This window comes from Myxocyprinus asiaticus, chromosome 26 (assembly GCF_019703515.2).
Source record: "Myxocyprinus asiaticus isolate MX2 ecotype Aquarium Trade chromosome 26, UBuf_Myxa_2, whole genome shotgun sequence".
Classification (NCBI taxonomy): Eukaryota; Metazoa; Chordata; class Actinopteri; order Cypriniformes; family Catostomidae; genus Myxocyprinus; species Myxocyprinus asiaticus.
Genome location: NC_059369.1, coordinates 19,497,015 through 19,517,824, shown reverse-complemented (window position 1 = coordinate 19,517,824; position 20,810 = coordinate 19,497,015). Strand labels below are relative to the sequence as shown.

Genomic DNA, 20,810 nt, shown 5'->3' with positions numbered 1-20,810 from the left:
ATTGAATGGAAAAAGAGCAGCATAAATATTCTGCTTAACATTTTGGAATGCCATGAGGGTGGGTAAATGACGACACATAAATGAGTTTTCACTGTTGGGTGAACTTACCCTAAAAGGCAATGAGACGGGGAAAAAAAAAAAGAGAAAAGTAAATGATTTAGGCAGCAATACTGTAGTGTTATGCATTTAACTGGAATTACCTCTGAAGACTCATTATTCATATCTGCAGAGGGCTGCTCAGACTCCGAGTTCTGGGAGCCTCCTTTCCCTGGAGTCTATTTCCACAAGGAGACGGACAGACACAGAACAGAAAGGAAAGCTTTGAGTCAGATGTCAGCTGTGATGAAACATCATTGTGTTACACTATTCAGCTCTGCCACATTTAGTCAGGTATCTGGGCAGGAGATCAAGACGAGCCGGCTCACTGCATTGTATTCACAAGGTGTGAAGGCAAGGAATTGTTTTGTCCACTTCTCGAGATGTACTTGGCATGATTATCATTTATCGGAGGACACGCATGGGGCCGAAATTGTATATACTCAGCAGGAGGGCCGTTTAACGTTTCCCTGAGCAAATGTTGATCCTGGCAACCAAGGGCAGTATGATGTCAAGCAATATTACTCTCTATAACACTGATACGCCCTTGACATTTCAGATCCAAGCCTGTCAGATCACAAGCCCATGGTACAGTGATGGAATCAAATAGGAAAACCATGGACTGAATGGTTATAAGATTCAAGCATCATGATTTTTTCACGGAACTCCAAGGTACTTCAAATACTACTGTGGTATTACCATAGTACTTGTTCAAAAAATGGTGGTACCATGTTATGCGTTTGTTAAGTGTTTAAGACCAAAAGCTTCTGGTACATCTTTCAGTTCACTTGACATTTTCAAATGTTCACAATTTAACACCTGCTGATTCAGTGCAGTCTTTGCAAATCATCACTCATGCATTCTTCATGACAACACTACACAGAGCACTGTTCCTTACCATCCTGGTATAAAGATCATAAAGATCAGATCTTACATGAATACTTAGCAGATGTCTATGAGATATTACGAGCAAGCTCAGACATTACATATAATGCGGAAACCATCTAGCTTGTGTGGCATGTTTAGTGATCACGGTAACATCAACAAATGAAAAAATATACAATCACATGACCTACTTCAAACAGTCATACCTTTGGGATGATTGCAAAAGAAACTAACTAAAGTTCATAACACCTCGTCATGGCTTGTAGTTGTTTATAAAACTAGTTAGCCTATTTTACCAAGCTATGATCCGCTGGCCGGCTAACAGCTCAGCTTCCATGACAACAATCATTCATTTAAGCATAGAATTACCAAGACTAGTCCCAAAAAGACCAAGAAATCGTTCGTAACTGTCTTGGAGAAACTACAAGCTAATTTTACATTTTTAATCAATGTTCCTCCTCACGCAGGTCCATCATTCAGTGTCAGGCCTGCCATGCTACAAATCACACAACTGAATGAGTGTCTGTTTTTTCCAAAAGATTTTAACTTACCATCTGTAATATCCGTCTTAACATGCTGGTCCCTTTTTTTTTTTTTTTTTTTTTTTTTTTTTTGTCTAAAACTCAGAAGAATTTTTTTTTAATAAATATAAATATCCTACAGGTTTCAGTACTGAAGAGTATGTGTGTGTGTCAATATTTTGCTGTTGACACCTGCAAACACACACTGTCGCTTCTGTGCAAGCCCACCCGTTTTTCGACAAGTCCCGCCCTTCAGAATTACGGAAATACGTTGGTTTCGTTCCGTCCATTACTGTTTGCTGTGGTTTGACTGGATTAATGAAAGACTTCTTTTTTGTCCAATCACAGACTGCCTCAAAGGAGCATCTACCAATCATAGAAAAGAGAGATCAGTTCAAAAGCGGGACTTGTTGGAAAATGGGTGGGAATTATAACGTAAACGTATCCAGAACAAGCGCTACTGTGTCGGTAAAGGGGTGTTTGGACTGGTGCTGGAATACCTTTTCTATTATAGGGTAATTCGGGCAAAATATAACTTTATATCAAATATCTTTAAGATGGTAGATTATTTATTGATAATTCTTAAATCAGTTACACATTTCGGTATGAGTACGTTGTGTTACTGCCACCTGCTGGCCTGGAGAATGACCGACTATTTCGTATTTGCTTCTAGGGTCCCACGGACATGGAAAACCTGGAAATATCAGGGAATTTTAATATTTCCAGGCCTGGAAGTCATCGAAATGACAAAAATATATATTTTTTATTTTTATGAATATATACACTGGCAGCCAAAAGTTTGGACTAATGTACAGATTTTGCTTTTATGGAAAGAATTTGGTACTTTTATTCACCCAAGTGGCATTCAACTGATCACAATGTATAGTCAGGACATTAATAACGTGAAAAATTACTATTACAATTTGAAAAAAAAAAAAAAAAAAAAAAAAATCAGAACTTCTTAAGAGTTCTCATCAAAAAAATCCTCCACATGCAGCAGTGACAGCTTTGTAGATCCTTGGCATTCTAGCTGTCAGTTTGTCCAGACACTCAGGTGACATTTCACCCCACACTTCCTGTAGCACTTGCCATAGATGTGGCTGTCTTGTCGGGCACTTTTAACACACCTTACAGTCTAGCTGATCTTTTCTCTTTGTTTTTCTGTTTCAAAAGTGGCTTTTTCTTTGCAATTCTTCCCATAAGGCCTGCACCCCTGAGTCTTCTCTTTACTGTTGTACATGAAACTGGTGTTGAGCGGGTAGAATTCAATGAAGCTGTCAGCTGAGGACATGTGAGGCGTCTATTTCTCAAACAAGAGTCTCTGATGTACTTATCCTCTTGTTTAGTTGTACATCTGGCCTTCCACATCTCTTTCTGTCCTTGTTAGATCCAGTTGTCCTTTGTCTTTGAAGACTATAGTGTACACCTTTGTATGAAATCTTCAGTTTTTTGGCAATTTCAAGCATTGTGTAGGCTTCATTCCTCAAAACAATGATTGACTGATGAGTTTCTAGAGAAAGCTGTTTCTTTTTTGACATTTTTGACCTAATATTGACCTTAAGACATGCCAGTCTATTGCATACAGCGGTGACTCAAAAACAAACACAAAGACAATGTTAAACTTCATTTAACGAACCAAATATATTTCAGCTGTGTTTGATATAATGGAAAGTGATTTTCTAGTACCAAATTGGCAATTTAGTATGATTACTCAAGGAAAAGATGTTGGAGTGATGGCTGCTGGAAATAGAGCCTGTCTAGATTTGATCAAAAATTACTTTTTTCAAATAGTGATGGTGCTGTTTTTTACATCAGTAATATCCTGACTATACTTTGTGATCAGTTGAATGCCAGTTTGTTGAATTAAAGTACCAATATCCTTCCGAAACAGCAAAATCTGTTCATTATTCCAAACGTTTGGCCACCAGTGTATATTTTTGCAAATTTTTATAAAATGATTTTCTTTGGTCAAAATGTTTAGGAAGCCTGTGCAAATGACTACAAAATATCAAGAACAAAGAATACATGCTTGTGGTTTATGAATAATCTACTAACACCCCCCCAAGTTGTTTCCTCAAACTATGCACTCAAACTTGTACATTCAACTATGACTGTAGGCTACCTTCAGGAGAGGGCTTGCCACATGACTTTCCAAGAAGTTCTTACCTTTTCTTTGAAACGTATTGCTTTCTCTTTATGTTAGCGTGAGCTAACGAATCTGATTTTTAAGCATGTTTCTATGTGCAAGTTCGTTTTCTTGCATTATATGCATTACAAATACAAACCTACAATCACATCTAATTTTTGCCAGTAAGCAGCCTTAAACAGACTAAGTGAATAATCCCCAACTGGCAGAGTGGTAAAATTCAGTTACCTCAGGCCTATCGATGTGCCATTCCACCCATAATCACAAACAGCACCTGTACAGAGATCATCCTGAATTTGAAACAGTGAGGAGTTTATTCCAAAAGAAATAGTTCTTTAGATTTTGTCAGTGGACAGAAATAAGCATTTTTGTTATTTCTTTCAAATCACAATAGGAAAATTTTTAACACACTAATCTTTCACATATTAAACAGTGTGTTTTATTGAGGTGCTTGCTTTTCATAGCAGTGCAATCCTTTAACTTTGTCAATAAAAAAACTTGTGAAACTCATAATACTTAATAAACTACTACTTAGAAGCTGAAATTTATGAATATTAAAACATATTTACAACCTGACATGCAGTCTTTCCTCTGAGGAAAGATATGCTTATTTACCATACACAGTCATATTAAAAGTTTGGCATCATATCCCATTGTGGTTCAGTGAATTCCATATACTATTCACTGACTACAAAACAGAGTAAAACGAATGTCTACTTTTAAAATTCCTCCAGCTATTTTTGCTAAGATTACAACCTCAAGATTGCATTCTAGTAGTATAAAATCTTCTCATAAATTATATATACAATTGCATTTCTGTTGCCATTTAAATAAAACATAGAAAAAAAACATTGGGAGTTTTGCCTATTCATTTTATAAAATATTTAGAATATCACTTTACAGACTATATAAACTGCAATTTTGGTGGGCAAATGTAACCTTTCAGTGCAAAGAGAAATGGGGGTAACCAGATTGCACTGTTTAATGTGGCATGTTCACATTTAAGACCAAACTGTGAAAAGACTTGCAAATTTCACAGCATGTTAACCCTATATTCATTTGGGATGAAGGCATCTATATAAATTAACAGCATCCAAAATCCTCTTTTAGAACCATTTACAAACAATATAATCCATGATTTCGACATATCTCAAGTAAATGAGATCTTTTTTTCCTATTTGTTCTTTATCAAGTTGCACATATTTTTTTTAATTGTATTTTTTTATAGCAAATACCTAACAGATACGCCTAGTTATCTATTAGATATAAATAGTCAGCATTTCGAAAGATTCACCACAATCATACTTTCTAAACAATGTCCAAATTCTTTATCCACTGCAAAACTTGCCATTATAATTGTACACATCCATCATTACAGTCTTCCTCCTCCCAAGCCTTCTGTCAAATAATATTTCCAAAACGTCCACCATAGCTACCATATCCTTTAATCTGCGACTTAAACTCCTTCAAATAACTTCATCTTGTTTGGCTTGAAATGATTGTTTACCAATGAAACATGAGGAAAATAGCTCTCTTTCTTATTGACCTGAAAGTTTTAGGCATTTCACAGCCAGCCTTTGGTTTCTACATAAAAAAAAAAAAAAAAAAAAAAAGGTTTTCAAATAGTAATCATTAAAACATTATACATGCAAAATTGTCCTTTCCAGTCCAAGGATAGTTTTCCTCGTAAAGCATATTCTGCATTGGTTCCCTCTGTTGGCAGTTCTATCTTTGTAAACGGGCCAGTCCACAGTCCTGTGAGGCTGTTTGGTGGAGGGGGGCATTATCATCTGTGCTTACTGGCTCCTGAGAGTTGCCGTTTGTGGGGCTGCAGCGAGGACTGAGCTTGTGAAGATACTCCGCATGGACAGGTTTATGGCACTGCAGCACCTGGATCGCCTCATCAATTTTGAACCATTTTCGCTTCCGACCTGCAAAACATATTATAGATCATGGTATATTAAACCATCAGCATTAAGTTAAATGGATAGTCCAAAAATGAAAATTCTGTCTTTATTTACTCACCCACACATCATCCCAAAGAATAATGCTGTTATTTGTTTTCCACAAAAAAAGCACCATAAAAGAAATCCATACGACTTGTGCTCTTATTCCAAGTTTTCTGAAGCAATACAATAGTTTTGTATGAGTAAAATACTGAAAAGCAAGTAGTTATTCACTAAAATCTTCCCCTCTGCTGAAGCTCTGAAATACAGTATAATTCGCGATTTCGATTCGATTAAAGGGGCATGCGATCGATATATGCCAATTTTACACAATCAATTACATTTTTATTTTTTTTTATCTCACAAATGTAACCAAAATATACATTTGAATATTTTATTCAGCTCTCTGAAAAGTTCAAATCCAGTATACACATTGGGAGATCCATAACAAAATAAGGTAGTTCATAAACAAATAATACAGAAAAATAAATAATATAAAAAATTGTCACATACATGTGATCATAAATCGTTTGATGACAGCTCGTTGCTTTGTGGAATGAAGGAAACACTATAGTGATGATTTGTCATCTGCACAACTGTCAAGCAAGTCAACCCAAATAGCCACAACAGAAGAGTATGTGCTATCCATGTTTTTTCTTGGCTACAACTTCCACAGTTCTGTAACAGTTCTGTTCTGTTCTAGTTTACTGTGATTCATGTTAGTAAGGGTGTTGATGTGAAGAGGTCATCTTTCCCTCATCAGCACTGTTCAGAATATCATGGCTGTTTAGCCGTTTGACATGGCTGAATTGCTCAATAGTGCTTTAAAATAGAAAATTCTCATGAAGAATTCAAATGCACCACGATATCGAGGGAAGCTCGATTTTATCGGCTCTGCACTACATTGTCACCGGAGCTCACAGCCCTGTTGATGGGCATGCACGGATGGAGCACAACTTCAGGCTTCCATCACTCTGCGCACATCCGTGTCCTATATGAGAAGCATATTTAGTGCTTATAAAACAAGATGAATATCATAAGGTTGCTGCATCGCCTGACGGAAATGCATATGAACGTGACTGGCATTATAAAAATGCATCTTAAAAAGATATATAGTACATCCAAGTTTACGCATTGCATTCATCGCAAGGTTGGTTATTTGATCGATGCATCGATACAGATCGATGGATTGTTACACCCCTGCAAATGCAAATATGCAGAATGAGGAATGCAGGGAAAGCTATTGTATGGATTCTGAAGTTTTGGAATACAGTGCAGTAGTCATATAGACTACTTTTATGGTGATTTATTGTCCTTTTTGGAGCTTGACAGACAGTGGTCACTATGAACTGTCACTGCATGGAAAAGAGCTGCAGAAAGATTCTTCAAAATTTCTGCTTCTTTGTTCCACTGACAAAAAATAACAGTGTACAGATTTGGAACAACACTGAGGTGATTAACAATTACAAAATTGTCTTTTTCTTTTGATTAACTATTTTTAATGTTGATATGTTGAGACTATAGCGATTTTGGTAGATGAAAATGATACTAAATAACAGTAAAAATAGTAAAAATTCTGTGCATTAATTCAGGTGAAAATAATGTAGTTTTATAGATGCTTAATTTACTTTTGACCTACTACCATTAAATACACTTGCTGCTTGGTTTTATAAAATGCATAGCACTGAGTTGAATACAGTTCAAAAGGTCAACTTTGCAGCAAACTTGTCAGATGTTCGGCTGCACAACCACAATCCACTTTATTTATAGACCTTTAAACTGTATCTCACAAAGTGCAAACACTTAAACATTCACCTAAAGGATTTTTAAAAAGACGCTTGCGGATGTCCAATATGCAGGGGGTTAAAAGGTCACCAAGCTGACAATGAGATTATTGACTATTAATTTTACTCAGCTCTGTCAAGTATGCAGCTTACTTCCTCTCAGTGTATGGAGGCTATGATGCCCTATTTGGCAACTGAAACTATGGTACAGGCAGAGAGAGAGAGAGAGAGAGAGAGAGAGGCCAGTAATAGGGGAGTGTCGTGACGTTAACTGGTAAACAACTGTGCCCCTGCTACAGGCACGCCTCTCTGTGAACAAATTTAGGGCTATTTATATGGCTGCTAGAAGTGAAGGATTACCAGGTTTTCTCTTTCCACGCCATCTACAAATAGTGCAAGTTTTGAATTGCACCGTCTGTGGGCACTGTTATTTTTATGGATCCTTCCCAACAACAAAAATCCAGCTAGTAGCAGATTTCAGTGGCTAATCCACTTGCCTGCTCAACATCTGTAATAGCTTTGTTAAATACTTACATATATTCCCATATTTGCCCTGTTTACAGATCAGCAGTTAGCAGAAATTAGTTTGTCATGATTTAGATAAGCTGGTGAAAACCCACTTTCTAAACCAATTAAACTGTGTCCTTTTAGTAGACTAAGCTTCTTCTGTACAAAAATAAAGTACCCACTATTGATTTAATGCAGGCTTGGGAATAGATCATTTTGTTAAAGTCTAAGAAAACACACCTTTGCCTTTTTATACTATTCCTTTAGTATAAATCTGTAAACAACAAATAAATGTAAATGTATTTTAAAAGTCATTTAGGCAGAATAAGGCAGAAAAATTATGCAAATGCAGACGTGGCCCATCGTACATATTTAAGGGGGAAGAATTGTGTAATTTCTGCAAAAATAATGTCTGTTTTAAAACAGGTTTCCCAAACACTCCACCTATCATCCACTGGTCGACAAACAGATAGTCCCGCCCCAAACTCACGGCATTGGTTGGACCAATGTTGCTCTGTTGGGCTGATAGGGATACTCAAACAAACAGAGCAATGATCTGATTGCACCACAGAGCCACACAGTTGATACTTTTTAGGGAATCAACATACAAATGGCATTACGGAGACGGTAACAGACCTCAGTATAAATGAGGGGTTACAGTTACCTTTGATGTTTGAGCTATTAAACCAGATTTGTTATTATTCTGATAGCTAGCTACATGTTGACAATTTAACTAACTTTAGATAATTTGCGCAGCAAGATTTCCTTCAAACCGTAAAAGATGATGCTAGTGCTTGTCTAGGGTTGCCACGGTGTACAGTGTTACCGGTTTAACTTTGTACAAGGGAAAACACCGGCATGAAATTTGATACCGGGTAAAAGGGGGAAACGTTATGAATGAAACTTCCAATATCAATACTATAGCCTAACGAATACAATAGCCATAAATAAAGAATAGTTGCCTAATGAAGAGTTTGCGACCCATGATATATGAACTTAAAGAACGCACTGAAAGCCAGATGTTCTTTACCAACGTATCAAATTCCACAGGCAGAAAAGTACGCGCACTGACAGAAGACGTTAAATTGCAAGTAGCGAATAATGTGCATGGTGGGTAACTGTTAAGACATCTCGGATTTGGAATGACACAAGAAATGCTGTTAGACACACAGACACGTGCTTGACTTTATCATATTTTTAAGACATATTCAACAGGGGGGCCTGGGTAGCTCAGTGGTAAAATATGCTGGCTACCACCCCTGGAGTTCGCTAGTTTGAATCCCAGGGTGTGCTGAGTGACTCCAGCCAGGTCTCCTAAGCAACCAAATTGGCCCGGTTGCTAGGGAGGGTAGAGTCACATGGGGTAACCTCCTTGTGGTCACTATAATGTGGTTTGCTCTCGGTGGGGCGCATGGTGAATTGAGCGTGGTTGCCACGGTGGATGGCGTGAAGCCTCCACACGCTAGCCACGTGATAAGATGCGCGGGTTGACTGTCTCGTGGAGGCAACTGGGATTCGTCCTCCGCCACCCGGACTGAGGCGAATCACTATGCGACCACGAGGACTTAGAGCGCATTGGGAATTGGGCATTCCAAATTGGGAGAAAAAGTGGAAAAATTCCCCCCCCCCCAAAAAAAAAAAAAAAAAAAAAAAAGACATATTTAACAGATGACAGAAAAGCTATCTACATGCATATTTGTTCAGCGGCGTGGAGTCTCGTGGAACACGCGTATGTAAAGAGTTCTCCCTCTTTCTTTGTTTCAATTCTTTGCAAGAATATTATCATCTATGAGAATGCTGCAAATGACCTCAGACTATCTCAGCTCAGGTGCTCCTCTGAGTTCAGTTTGCTTTATTTCCACAGAGCAACTCTGCAGAGCCACTTTATATATAGCTTATACATCTGTGATTAAATCATAAAATAATACAAAAACACGTTAACCTTGAACCATGATTTATATTTCAGCGATTATTAGTAATTTTCCGCTTGTTGTCATATAGGATACCTTCATGACGGTAAATGGAAAGGTGGTTATATATGATTTTTTTTATATATGATATCTTATTTTAATTGCTTTTTCATTTCATTTGAAGTGCAATTTGGATTTAGAAATGTCTTTGGTTTTTAAATAAATGTTTTACCTTTTTCAATGCAAATTCACTAAAGCAAGAATATTCACCAATCCCTCAGCTGGGGGGTTGACAACGTAATTGGATATTGTGAGATATATATATATACACACTATATTGCCAAAAGTATTCGCTCACCCATTCAAATAATTGAATTCAGGTGTTCCAATCACTTCCACGGCCACAGGTGTATAAAATGAAGCACCTAGGCATGCAGACTGCTTCTACAAACATTTGTGAAAGAATGGGCCGCTCTCAGGAGCTCAGTGAATTCCAGCGTGGTACTGTGATAGGATGCCACCTGTGCAACAAGTCCAGTCGTGAAATTTCCTCGCTACTAAATATTCCACAGTCAACTGTCAGTGGTATTATAACAAAGTGGAAGCGATTGGAAAATGACAGCAACTCAGCCACGAAGTGGTAGGCCACGTAAAATGACAGAGCGGGGTCAGCGGATGCTGAGGCGCATAGTGCGCAGAGGTCGCCAACTTTCTGCAGAGTCAGTCGCTACAGACCTCCAAAGTTCATGTGGCCTTCAGATTAGCTCAAGAACAGTGCGTAGAGAGCTTCATGGAATGGGTTTCCATGGCCGAGCAGCTGCATCCAAGCCATACATCACCAAGTGCAATGCAAAGCGTCGGATGCAGTGGTGTAAAGCACGCCGCCACTGGACTCTAGAGCAGTGGAGACGCGTTCTCTGGAGTGACTAATCACGCTTCTCCATCTCGCAATCTGATGGACGAGTCTGGGTTTGGCGGTTGCCAGGAGAACGGTACTTGTCTGACTGCATTGTGCCAACTGTGAAGTTTGGTGGAGGGGGATTATGGTGTGGGGTTGTTTTTCAGGAGCTGGGCTTGGCCCCTTAGTTCCAGTGAAAGGAACTCTGAATGCTTCAGCATACCAAGAGATTTTGGACAATTCCATGCTCCCAACTTTGTGGGAACAGTTTGGGGATGGCCCCTTCCTGTTCCAACATGACTGCGCACCAGTGCACAAAGCAAGGTCCATAAAGACATGGATGAGCGAGTTTGGTGTGGAAGACTTGACTGGCCTGCACAGAGTCCTGACCTCAACCCGATAGAGCACTTTTGGGATGAATTAGAGCGAAGACTGCGAGCCAGGCCTTCTTGTCCAACATCAGTGTCTGACTTCACAAATGCGCTTCTGGAAGAATGGTCAAAAATTCCCATAAACACACTCCTAAACCTTGTGGAAAGCCTTCCCAGAAGAGTTGAAGCTGTAATAGCTGCAAAGGGTGGGCCGACGTCATATTAAACCCTATGGATTAGGAATGGGATGTCACTTAAGTTCATATGCGTCTAAAGGCAGATGAGCGAATACTTTTGGCAATATAGTGTATATATATATATATTTATATATATATATATATATATTTTTTTTTAAATAAAAATATTGTGAACATATTTCTTGCATATCGCCCAGCCCTAGGAGGGAACAAATTTATTCAAACACACTCAAATTCATTACCCTTCCGAAAAAGCTAAACTGGGTCCTGGGATGAAAGGTAATAAAACACCAACATTAAGCCTGCAACAACCCACAATAAGTGAAGTATTTGCCCAGACAACGAAATACCTGACCAGTAGCCCATGATGGAGAGAATTAACAGATGAAGTAGGTTAGTTGCCAAAGAGATGTTGCCCTTCATAAATGCCCTTCATTTTTTGTTGAAAAGCCATCTTTCAAAAAGTTGAACAACACACATTTTAATTGCACTTCAAAAGTTCAAAGTTAGAAATCAAGCTGCCTTGCGTTATTGTGTAGGCTATTGCTTAACAAAAATTACCCCATAGTACCACTTAGCATCCAACCAGCAGTAATACCGGTGTTAGTCAGTTTGAACGTGAACACCGCACCGGTGTGAAAATTATGATATCGTGGCCAGTCTAGGCTGCACAATTATTCAAAATAAAATTTAAATCGCAATATGAACTTGTGTGATTGTCAAACCGCAAAGGGCTGCGATTTAATAAAAAAAAATAGTCTCCTAGCGCTGCTCGCTTCAGAGTTTATTTGCGCTGCTCTTTCCTGTCTGTATTGTGTTATTGCATTATTACAGTGTTTTCAGAGCAGATCTGTGCTCCACAGCTCCATCTCATGCTGACGTGCTCAGGGTAAATAACAGATGTGCTGAGTTCGATTCTGTTTCCATGTGTGTGCTGAGCGTGTTATATTTAAAGTGCTCCAGATTCAATTAATTTTTTAATTTAGCATCATTCCAAACATGTTTGGCCAATACAAGTTAATATACAAAATACAATTAATACACCCCATGGCTCTGGTAATTGGTGGACAAAGGAGGAGAAGATGCTAAAATGAGGAGCACATTATACAGCTGTTTTGAATTCAGTGACACACAGAAACTGTTCATGCAACTGTCCGCCAAAATAAAAGCTTGATGTTTAAGAACCCTTTGGTTTAACTGGACCGTGTAGCAATGTCCTGTGCAAGTTAAGATTTTATTGCAGAAACATATTACTATTGTGTAATAATAACAATAATGATGATGATAATTAATCATCAATATAATATTAAAATCACATTCAATTTCACTGGGTTCCAAAAAATAATGGTGATGAACAGTATGTAAAGACCCTATCACAAAGTGGACAAAAACAGGCGCACAGTGGACAGGTACGCTGTGAATACAAAGACAGTGTTTTCTTTTCTCTTTGTTTCACTGTTTTATTCATTTATTTGTTTGTTTGATGTTGAAGACTCATGTGTGAATTCTCAAAGAGTAGCCCAAGTCTTTTTATTGGCATAAGACCATGGACAAAACATTACCAAAGTTTCAATATATAATAGAATCACATACAAGTTTTTTGTTTTTGTTTATCATATTCATTATCATTATCATCATAATCATATTTTTGTAATATTTTTCAAAATAATCGCATTATCGTGCAGCCCTAGTTCACGCTAATTCCTGCTATAATGTCCCTTGTGGCAGCGCAAAGAATACGTTTACTTCCCTTGCCTTGTGAAACATTTCAGAATGCAACAACATGCGAAATCAAGTCCACGTAGCTAGAATAATTTACGTTCATGTACATGTGTAGAGTTTGTCTCTGGCCTAAAGATTATATAATAGAATTATATTAAAAAGCTGCCATACTGTATATGCCTAGTGGGTTAGATTTTGCATAAGCAGAAACAAAAGCATGGAATTTACACATTTTAAATGCAGAACTGAAGTTAAAACGTCATTAAACGGCAACTCACCAATACTGACCGAGTCCTCCCAGTCTTCTAGTGTCTCTGTTACAGTAAGCACATACACATAGGTCCGATGCTTGCTGTCCTGGTTCTGCTGTACAGAATGAGAAATATACATTTATCATGTGGTAACATAAAATCAATGCGTGACATACTGGAAAGCGTGCACTGAGAAGGTGTGAAGATAAAATTATTATGAGCGTTTATGAAATAAAGTCTTGTTTATTAAAGTCTGAAGTGCACGCGATTCATCAGTGCCATGTGCTATCAGGCCTAAAGTAACATCTTACTTTATACAAGGCAGTTTGGCAGTCTTACCTCAAACACCCCGAGCAGCCTGCCAAGAGTGCCCCTTACACCAGCCTGTTTAAGCAGGAATAGACATGGAAAAAACATCCGTGAGATTCGAACAGGAGGAGCAAGCTGCAACATCTGCATTTGTTCCCTACCCACAAGCTACTACTTTTACTGTCTGGCTGTAAATATGGTTGTTTTTGCAAGATGTCCCCCACTGCAAATCATGCAGACATATTACTGAAATAACTAAACAGTAAACAAACAATAAATAAACCACACATTACTCAAATTCTGTTCCCTGGGACAGGTCATGTAGTTTTAACATGAAATTTATAAAAAGGGGGTTTTAGTGTTTAGTAGAATATAAATGCTAATATAATGTTAATGCAATTATTTTCACACACTTTTTTAAAGGGTTAGTTCACCCAAAAATGAAAATTCTCTCATCATTTACTCATCCTCATGCCATTCCAGATATGTATGACTCTCTTTAGAGAGATTTTTAGAAGAATTTCTCAGCTCTGTAGGTCCATTCAATGCAAGCGAATTGGTGCACATAAATCAGCATAAAAGTAATCCATATAACTCCATCTCAGAAGCAATATGATAGGTGTGAGTGAGAAACAGATCGCTTTCACATTCTTCTTGTGTTTTTGGTGATTCATATTCTTCAAGCATAATGCCCCCTACTGGGCAGTAAGAAGAATTTTAAGCAAAAAAATTACAAACATTGATCTGTTTGTCACCCACACCTATCATATCACTTGAGAAAATATGGATTAAAACACTGAAGTTGTATGGATTACTTTTATGATGCCTTTATGTGCTTTTTGGAGCAAACTTTTGGCACCCAAAAAGCACATAAAGGCATCATAAAAGTAATCAATACAACTTCAGTGTTTTAATCCATATTTTCTCAAGTGATATGATAGGTGTGGGTGACAAACAGATCAATGTTTGTAATTTTTTTGCTTAAAATTCTTCTTACTGCCCAGTAGGGGGCATTATGCTTGAAGAATGGACCTACAGAGCTGAATTATTCTTCTAAAAATCATAATTTGTGTTCTGCAGAAGAAAGGAAGTCATACACATCTGAGATGGAATGAAGGTTAGTAAATGATGAAAGAATTTAAATTTTTGGGTGAACTATCCCTTTAATAGGGTTGTGAGCATGAAAGCGCCAAGACAGAGGTATTTTAATAGGGTCTCAGATTCAAACCACATTAAAATGCAGTCATAGTTGGGAATATTGATTCCACGAATCAGTTCTGCAACTAACTGAATTCAGCTATCCCTTTAAACACCATTTTTCATTTTGCTGTATTTGGCTTCTTGGATTTTTACAAATATCACTCTTTTAGGTAATTTCAAAACTGATTCATAAATGTCAAGATGAATACTGAAAATTATCAAAAGGCTGACAAATAATGTAGTGATATTTTTTAGCTATATCATTCATTCCTAGGAGTTATGATATTGTGCAGCTTGTGACACTGAAGGAAGGGAAATGTCTTTGTTATTATGACATAACCTGCACCTAACACGAACACATCAGGTCAACACATTAGGCCCAGTTCACTGATCCGGGAGACCTGAGCTGCATGTTTCTATCACACAGGAGATTCCTGGACAACATAATGCTCGCAAGGTAGAGCCGACATCCATATCACCCTGCAGCTCTCGCTTGGTTACCCACTGAAGCTAAGCAGGATTGAGCCTGGTCAGTACCTGGATGGGAGAGCTCCTAGGGAAAACTAAGTTTGCTGCTGGAAGAGGTGTTAGTGAGGCCAGCAGGGAGTGCTCACCCTGTGGTCTGTGTGGGTCCTAATGCCCCAGTATAGTGATAGGGGCACTATACTGTAAAAAAAAAAAAAGGCACCGTCTTTAGGATGAGACATTAAACTGAGGTCCTGACTTCATGTGGTCATTAAAAATCCCCCCTTTGGCCCTTATCAATCATGGCCTCCTAATAATCCCCACCCATTAATTGGCTCTATAACTCTACTCTCTCCTCTCTACCAATAGCTGGTGTGTGGTGAGTGTACTGCCACACTATGGCTGCTGTCGCATCATCCAGGTTGATGTTGCACACTGGTGGTGGTTGAGGAGAACCCCCTATTCCATGTAAAGCGATTTGAATGCAATGTCAGAAAAGCGCTATATAAATGTAACGTTCATTAATTCACAAGGGACCAGCATGTCTTTATCTACTGCAAAATACCCCAACCAACCCGAGTTCACCCGGTTTGAGAAGAAACCATCAACCCTGCAACCACGTGCAAATCTGGCTGATGAGAACATTTACAAGCAGAACCGACAAGCAACAGGGGGCAGACTATTAGAGAGTGTGTGTATTTAAACTGCCCTAGGTGTGTTTCTGTCATGCCCATGTATCCTCTTCTGACACTGTCACATAACAGTGTCTATAGTACCAGACAAACCCGTCAACTCTATATGACCCTCAAAACAAACATTATGAACCTATTGTCTGTCAGCTAAAAGCAGGGCTGGGCAATTTAGATAAAATATATATGGCTTAAAGGGTGTTTTTTAATCAAAGGGACCTTCCATTGTTGTCAAGTAGATTCAAAATGTTTAATGAAAATAACAAAAAAAATCAAGTCTAAAATAATCAAGGCATGTTTTCCATTCTGTTTTTCACCAAATGAACAAGGAAGAATGATATTGTCATTTTAATTTTTATGCACCAATATAACAATACATGCCAATAAACAAATAAATTACCTAAATATACAGGTGCATCTCAATAAATTAGAATGTTGTGGAAAAGTTCATTTATTTCAGTAATTCAACTCAAATTGTGAAACTCGTGTATTAAATAAATTCAATGCACACAGACTGAAGTAGTTTAAGTCTTTGGTTCTTTTAATTGTGATGATTTTGGCTCACATTTAACAAAAACCCACCAATTCACTATCTCAAAAAATTAGAATACATCATAAGACCAATAAAAAAAACATTTTTAGTGAATTGTTGGCCTTCTGGAAAGTATGTTCATTGACTGTATATGTACTCAATACTTGGTAGGGGCTCCTTTTGCTTTAATTACTGCCTCAATTTGGCGTGGCATGGAGGTGATCAGTTTGTGGCACTGCTGAGGTGGTATGGAAGCCCAGGTTTCTTTGACAGTGGCCTTCAGCTCATCTGCATTTTTTGGTCTCTTGTTTCTCATTTTCCTCTTGACAATACCCCATAGATTCTCTATGGGGTTCAGGTCTGGTGAGTTTGCTGGCCAGTCAAGCACACCAACACCATGGTCATTTAACCAACTTTTGGTGCTTTTGGCAGTGTGGGCAGGTGCCAAATCCTGCTGGAAAATGAAATCAGCATCTTTAAAAAGCTGGTCAGCAGAAGGAAGCATGAAGTGCTCCAAAATTTCTTGGTAAACGGGTGCAGTGACTTTGGTTTTCAAAAAACACAATGGACCAGCACCAGCAGATGACACTGCACCCCAAATCATCACAGACTGTGGAAACTTAACAGTGGACTTCAAGCAACTTGGGCTATGAGCTTCTCCACCCTTCCTCCAGACTCTAGGACCTTGGTTTCCAAATGAAATACAAAACTTGCTCTCATCTGAAAAGAGGACTTTGGAACACTGGGCAACAGTCCAGTTCTTCTTCTCCTTAGCCCAGGTAAGACGCCTCTGACGTTGTCTGTGGTTCAGGAGTGGCTTAACAAGAGGAATACGACAACTGTAGCCAAATTCCTTGACATGTCTGTGTGTGTGGTGGCTCTTGATGCCTTGACCCCAGCCTCAGTCCATTCCTTGTGAAGGTCACCCAAATTCTTGAATCGATTTTGCTTGACAATCATAAGGCTGCGGTTCTCTTGGTTGGTTGTGCATCTTTTTCTTCCACACTTTTTCCTTCCACTCAACTTGCTGTTAACATGCTTGGATACAGCACTCTGTGAACAGCCAGCTTCTTTGGCAATGAATGTTTGTGGCTTACCCTCCTTGTGAAGGGTGTCAGTGATTGTCTTCTGGACAACTGTCAGATCAGCAGTCTTCCCCATGATTGTGTAGCCTAGTGAACCAAACTGAGAGACCATTTTGAAGGCTCAGGAAACCTTTGCAGGTGTTTTGAGTTGATTAGCAGATTGGCATGTCACCATATTCTAATTTTTTGAGATAGTGAATTGGTGGGTTTTTGTTAAATGTGAGCCAAAATCATCACAATTAAAAGAACCAAAGACTTAAACTACTTCAGTCTGTGTGCATTGAATTTATTTAATACACGAGTTTCACAATTTGAGTTGAATTACTGAAATAAATGAACTTTTCCACGACATTCTAATTTATTGAGATGCACCTGTATGTGTATATATACAGGTGCATCTCAATAAATTAGAATGTCGTGGAAAAGTTCATTTATTTCAGTAATTCAACTCAAATTGTGAAACTCGTGTTTTAAATAAATTCAGTGCACACAGACTGAAGTAGTTTAAGTCTTTGGTTCTTTTAATTGTGATGATTTTGGCTCACATTTAACAAAAACCCACCAATTCACTATCTCAACAAATTAGAATACATCATAAGACCAATAAAAAAAACATTTTTAGTGAATTCTTGGCCTTCTGGAAAGTATGTTCATTTACTGTATATGTACTCAATACTTGGTAGGGGCTCCTTTTGCTTTAATTACTGCCTCAATTCGGCGTGGCATGGAGGTGATCAGTTTGTGGCACTGCTGTGGTGGTATGGAAGCCCAGGTTTCTTTGACAGTGGCCTTCAGCTCATCTGCATTTTTTGGTCTCTTGTTTCTCATTTTCCTCTTGACAATGCCCCATAGATTCTCTATGGGGTTCAGGTCTGGTGAGTTTGCTGGCCAGTCAAGCACACCAACACCATGGTCATTTAACCAACTTTTGGTGCTTTTGGCAGTGTGGGCAGGTGCCAAATCCTGCTGGAAAATGAAATCAGCATCTTTAAAAAGCTGGTCAGCAGAAGGAAGCATGAAGTGCTCCAAAATGTCTTGGTAAACGGGTGCAGTGACTTTGCTTTTCAAAAAACACAATGGACCCACACCAGCAGATGACATTGCACCCCAAATCATCACAGACTGTGGAAACTTAACACTGGACTTCAAGCAACTTGGGCTATGAGCTTCTCCACCCTTCCTCCAGACTCTAGGACCTTGGTTTCCAAATGAAATACAAAACTTGCTCTCATCTGAAAAGAGGACTTTGGAACACTGGGCAACAGTCCAGTTCTTCTTCCCCTTAGCCCAGGTAAGATGCCTCTGACGTTGTCTGTGGTTCAGGAGTGGCTTAACAAGAGGAATACGACAACTGTAGCCAAATTCCTTGACATGTCTGTGTATGGTGGTTCTTGATGCCTTGACCCCAGCCTCAGTCCATTCCTTGTGAAGTTCACCCAAATTCTTGAATCGATTTTGCTGGACAATCATAAGGCTGCGGTTCTCTCGGTTGGTTGTGCATCTTTTTCTTCAACACTTTTTCCTTCCACTCAGCTTTCTGTTAACATGCTTGGATACAGCACTCTGTGAACAGCCAGCTTCTTTGGCAATGAATGTTTGTGGCTTACCCTTCTTGTGAAGGGTGTCAATGATTGTCTTCTGGACAACTGTCAGATCAGCAGTCTTCCCCATGATTGTGTAGCCTAGTGAACCAAACTGAGAGACCATTTTGAAGGCTCAGGAAACCTTTGCAGGTGTTTTGAGTTGATTAGCTGATTGGCATGTCAAAATATTCTAATTTTTTGAGATAGTGAATTGGTGGGTTTTTGTTAAATGTGAGCCAAAATCATCACAATTAAAAGAACCAAAGACTTAAACTACTTCAGTCTGTGTGCACTGAATTTATTTAAAACACGAGTTTCACAATTTGAGTTGAATTACTGAAATAAATGAACTTTTCCACAACATTCTAATTTATTGAGATGCACCTGTATATATATATATATATATATATATATATATATATATATATATACACACACACACACACATACAAGTCCTATATCGACATAACCTGAAAGGCTGCTCAGCAAGGAAGAAACCACTGCTCCAAAACTGCCATAAAAAAGCCAGACTACAGTTTGCAAGTGCACAATTTTTGGAGAAATGTCCTATGGTCTAATGAATCAAAAATTTAACTGTTCGGCCATAATGACCATAGTTATGTTTGAAGGAAAAAGGGTGTGGCTTGCAAGCCGAAGAACACCATCCCAACCGTGAAGCATGGGGGTGGCAGCATCATGTTGTGGGGGTGCTTTGCTGCAGGAGGGACTGGTGCACTTCACAAAATAGATGGCATCATGAGGAAGGAAAATTATGTGGATATATTGAAGCAACATCTCAAAATATCAGCCAGGAAGTTAAAGCTTGGTCACAAATGAGTCTTCCAAATGGACAATGACCCCAAGCATACCTCCAAAGTTGTGGCAAAATGGCTTAAGGACAACAAAGTCAAGGTATTGGAGTGACCATCTCAAAGCCCTGACCTCAATCTGATAGAAAATTTGTGGGCAGAACTGAAAAAGCGTGTGCGAGCAAGGAGGCCTACAAACCTGACTCAGTTACACCAGTTCTGTCTGGAGGAATGGGCCAAAATTCCAGCAACTTATTGTGAGAAGCTTGTGGAAGGCTACCCAAAACGTTTGACCCAAGTTAAACAATTTAAAAGGCAATGCTACCAAATACTAACAAATTGTATGTAAACTTCTGACCCACTGGGAATGTGATTAAAGAAATAAAAGCTGGAATAAATCATTCTCTCTACTATTATTCTGACATTTCACATTCTTAAAATAAAGTAGTGATCCTAACTGACCTAAGACAGGAAATATTTTCTACAGTTAAATGTCAGTAATTGTGAAAAACTGAGTTCAAATGTATTTGGCTAAGGTGTATGTAAATTTCTGACTTCAACTGTATATTTATGAAAACATGAAATTTATGCAAAAAAGCCACGCAGACCTCTGTGAACATTTTTGAGTGATGATACAAATTAATGGTTAAATTTTGTTTTATCAATTAATTGGATTAAATCGGACATTTTGAATTCATTCACGGAAGTGAATTGGACTTGACACCAATTTTGCAACTGAAATTGAAATAAGAGATGCTATTACAGTGGTGAGACATGGAGGCATCGCAAAACTAACGACATGGTCTTTAGAAACTCAAAGACCAATTAAAATGCACAAAATCATTTAAAAAATATCATGGACATTCAATATATCACACAGCCATAGCTGGAAGAGGACCACATT

At 38.4% G+C, this 20,810-nt stretch overlaps 2 protein-coding genes across 5 annotated transcripts in view; both read right to left on the bottom strand.

Annotated features, from left to right (window-relative positions):
* LOC127417300 (early endosome antigen 1-like) overlaps nucleotides 1-1,724 on the bottom strand; it is a 46,541-nt gene extending 44,817 nt beyond the window's left edge. For both annotated transcript variants that reach the window (XM_051657227.1, XM_051657228.1), the window contains exons 1-2: nucleotides 1,533-1,724; nucleotides 201-275 (exon numbers count right to left, since the gene is read on the bottom strand). In XM_051657227.1, the coding sequence (XP_051513187.1) occupies nucleotides 201-275; nucleotides 1,533-1,556 (99 nt within the window). In that variant the 5' untranslated portion in view covers nucleotides 1,557-1,724. The remainder of the gene's footprint in view (nucleotides 1-200; nucleotides 276-1,532) is intronic.
* Nucleotides 1,725-3,939: 2,215 nt separating this feature from the next.
* LOC127417314 (diphosphoinositol polyphosphate phosphohydrolase 3-beta-like) overlaps nucleotides 3,940-20,810 on the bottom strand; it is a 43,624-nt gene continuing 26,753 nt past the window's right edge. For 2 of the 3 annotated variants that reach the window (XM_051657255.1, XM_051657253.1), the window contains 3 exons: nucleotides 13,574-13,618; nucleotides 13,262-13,349; nucleotides 3,940-5,579 (listed from right to left, as the gene is read on the bottom strand). In XM_051657255.1, the coding sequence (XP_051513215.1) occupies nucleotides 5,374-5,579; nucleotides 13,262-13,349; nucleotides 13,574-13,618 (339 nt within the window). In that variant the 3' untranslated portion in view covers nucleotides 3,940-5,373. The remainder of the gene's footprint in view (nucleotides 5,580-13,261; nucleotides 13,350-13,573; nucleotides 13,619-20,810) is intronic. The other variant, XM_051657254.1, reaches the window with a different exon arrangement.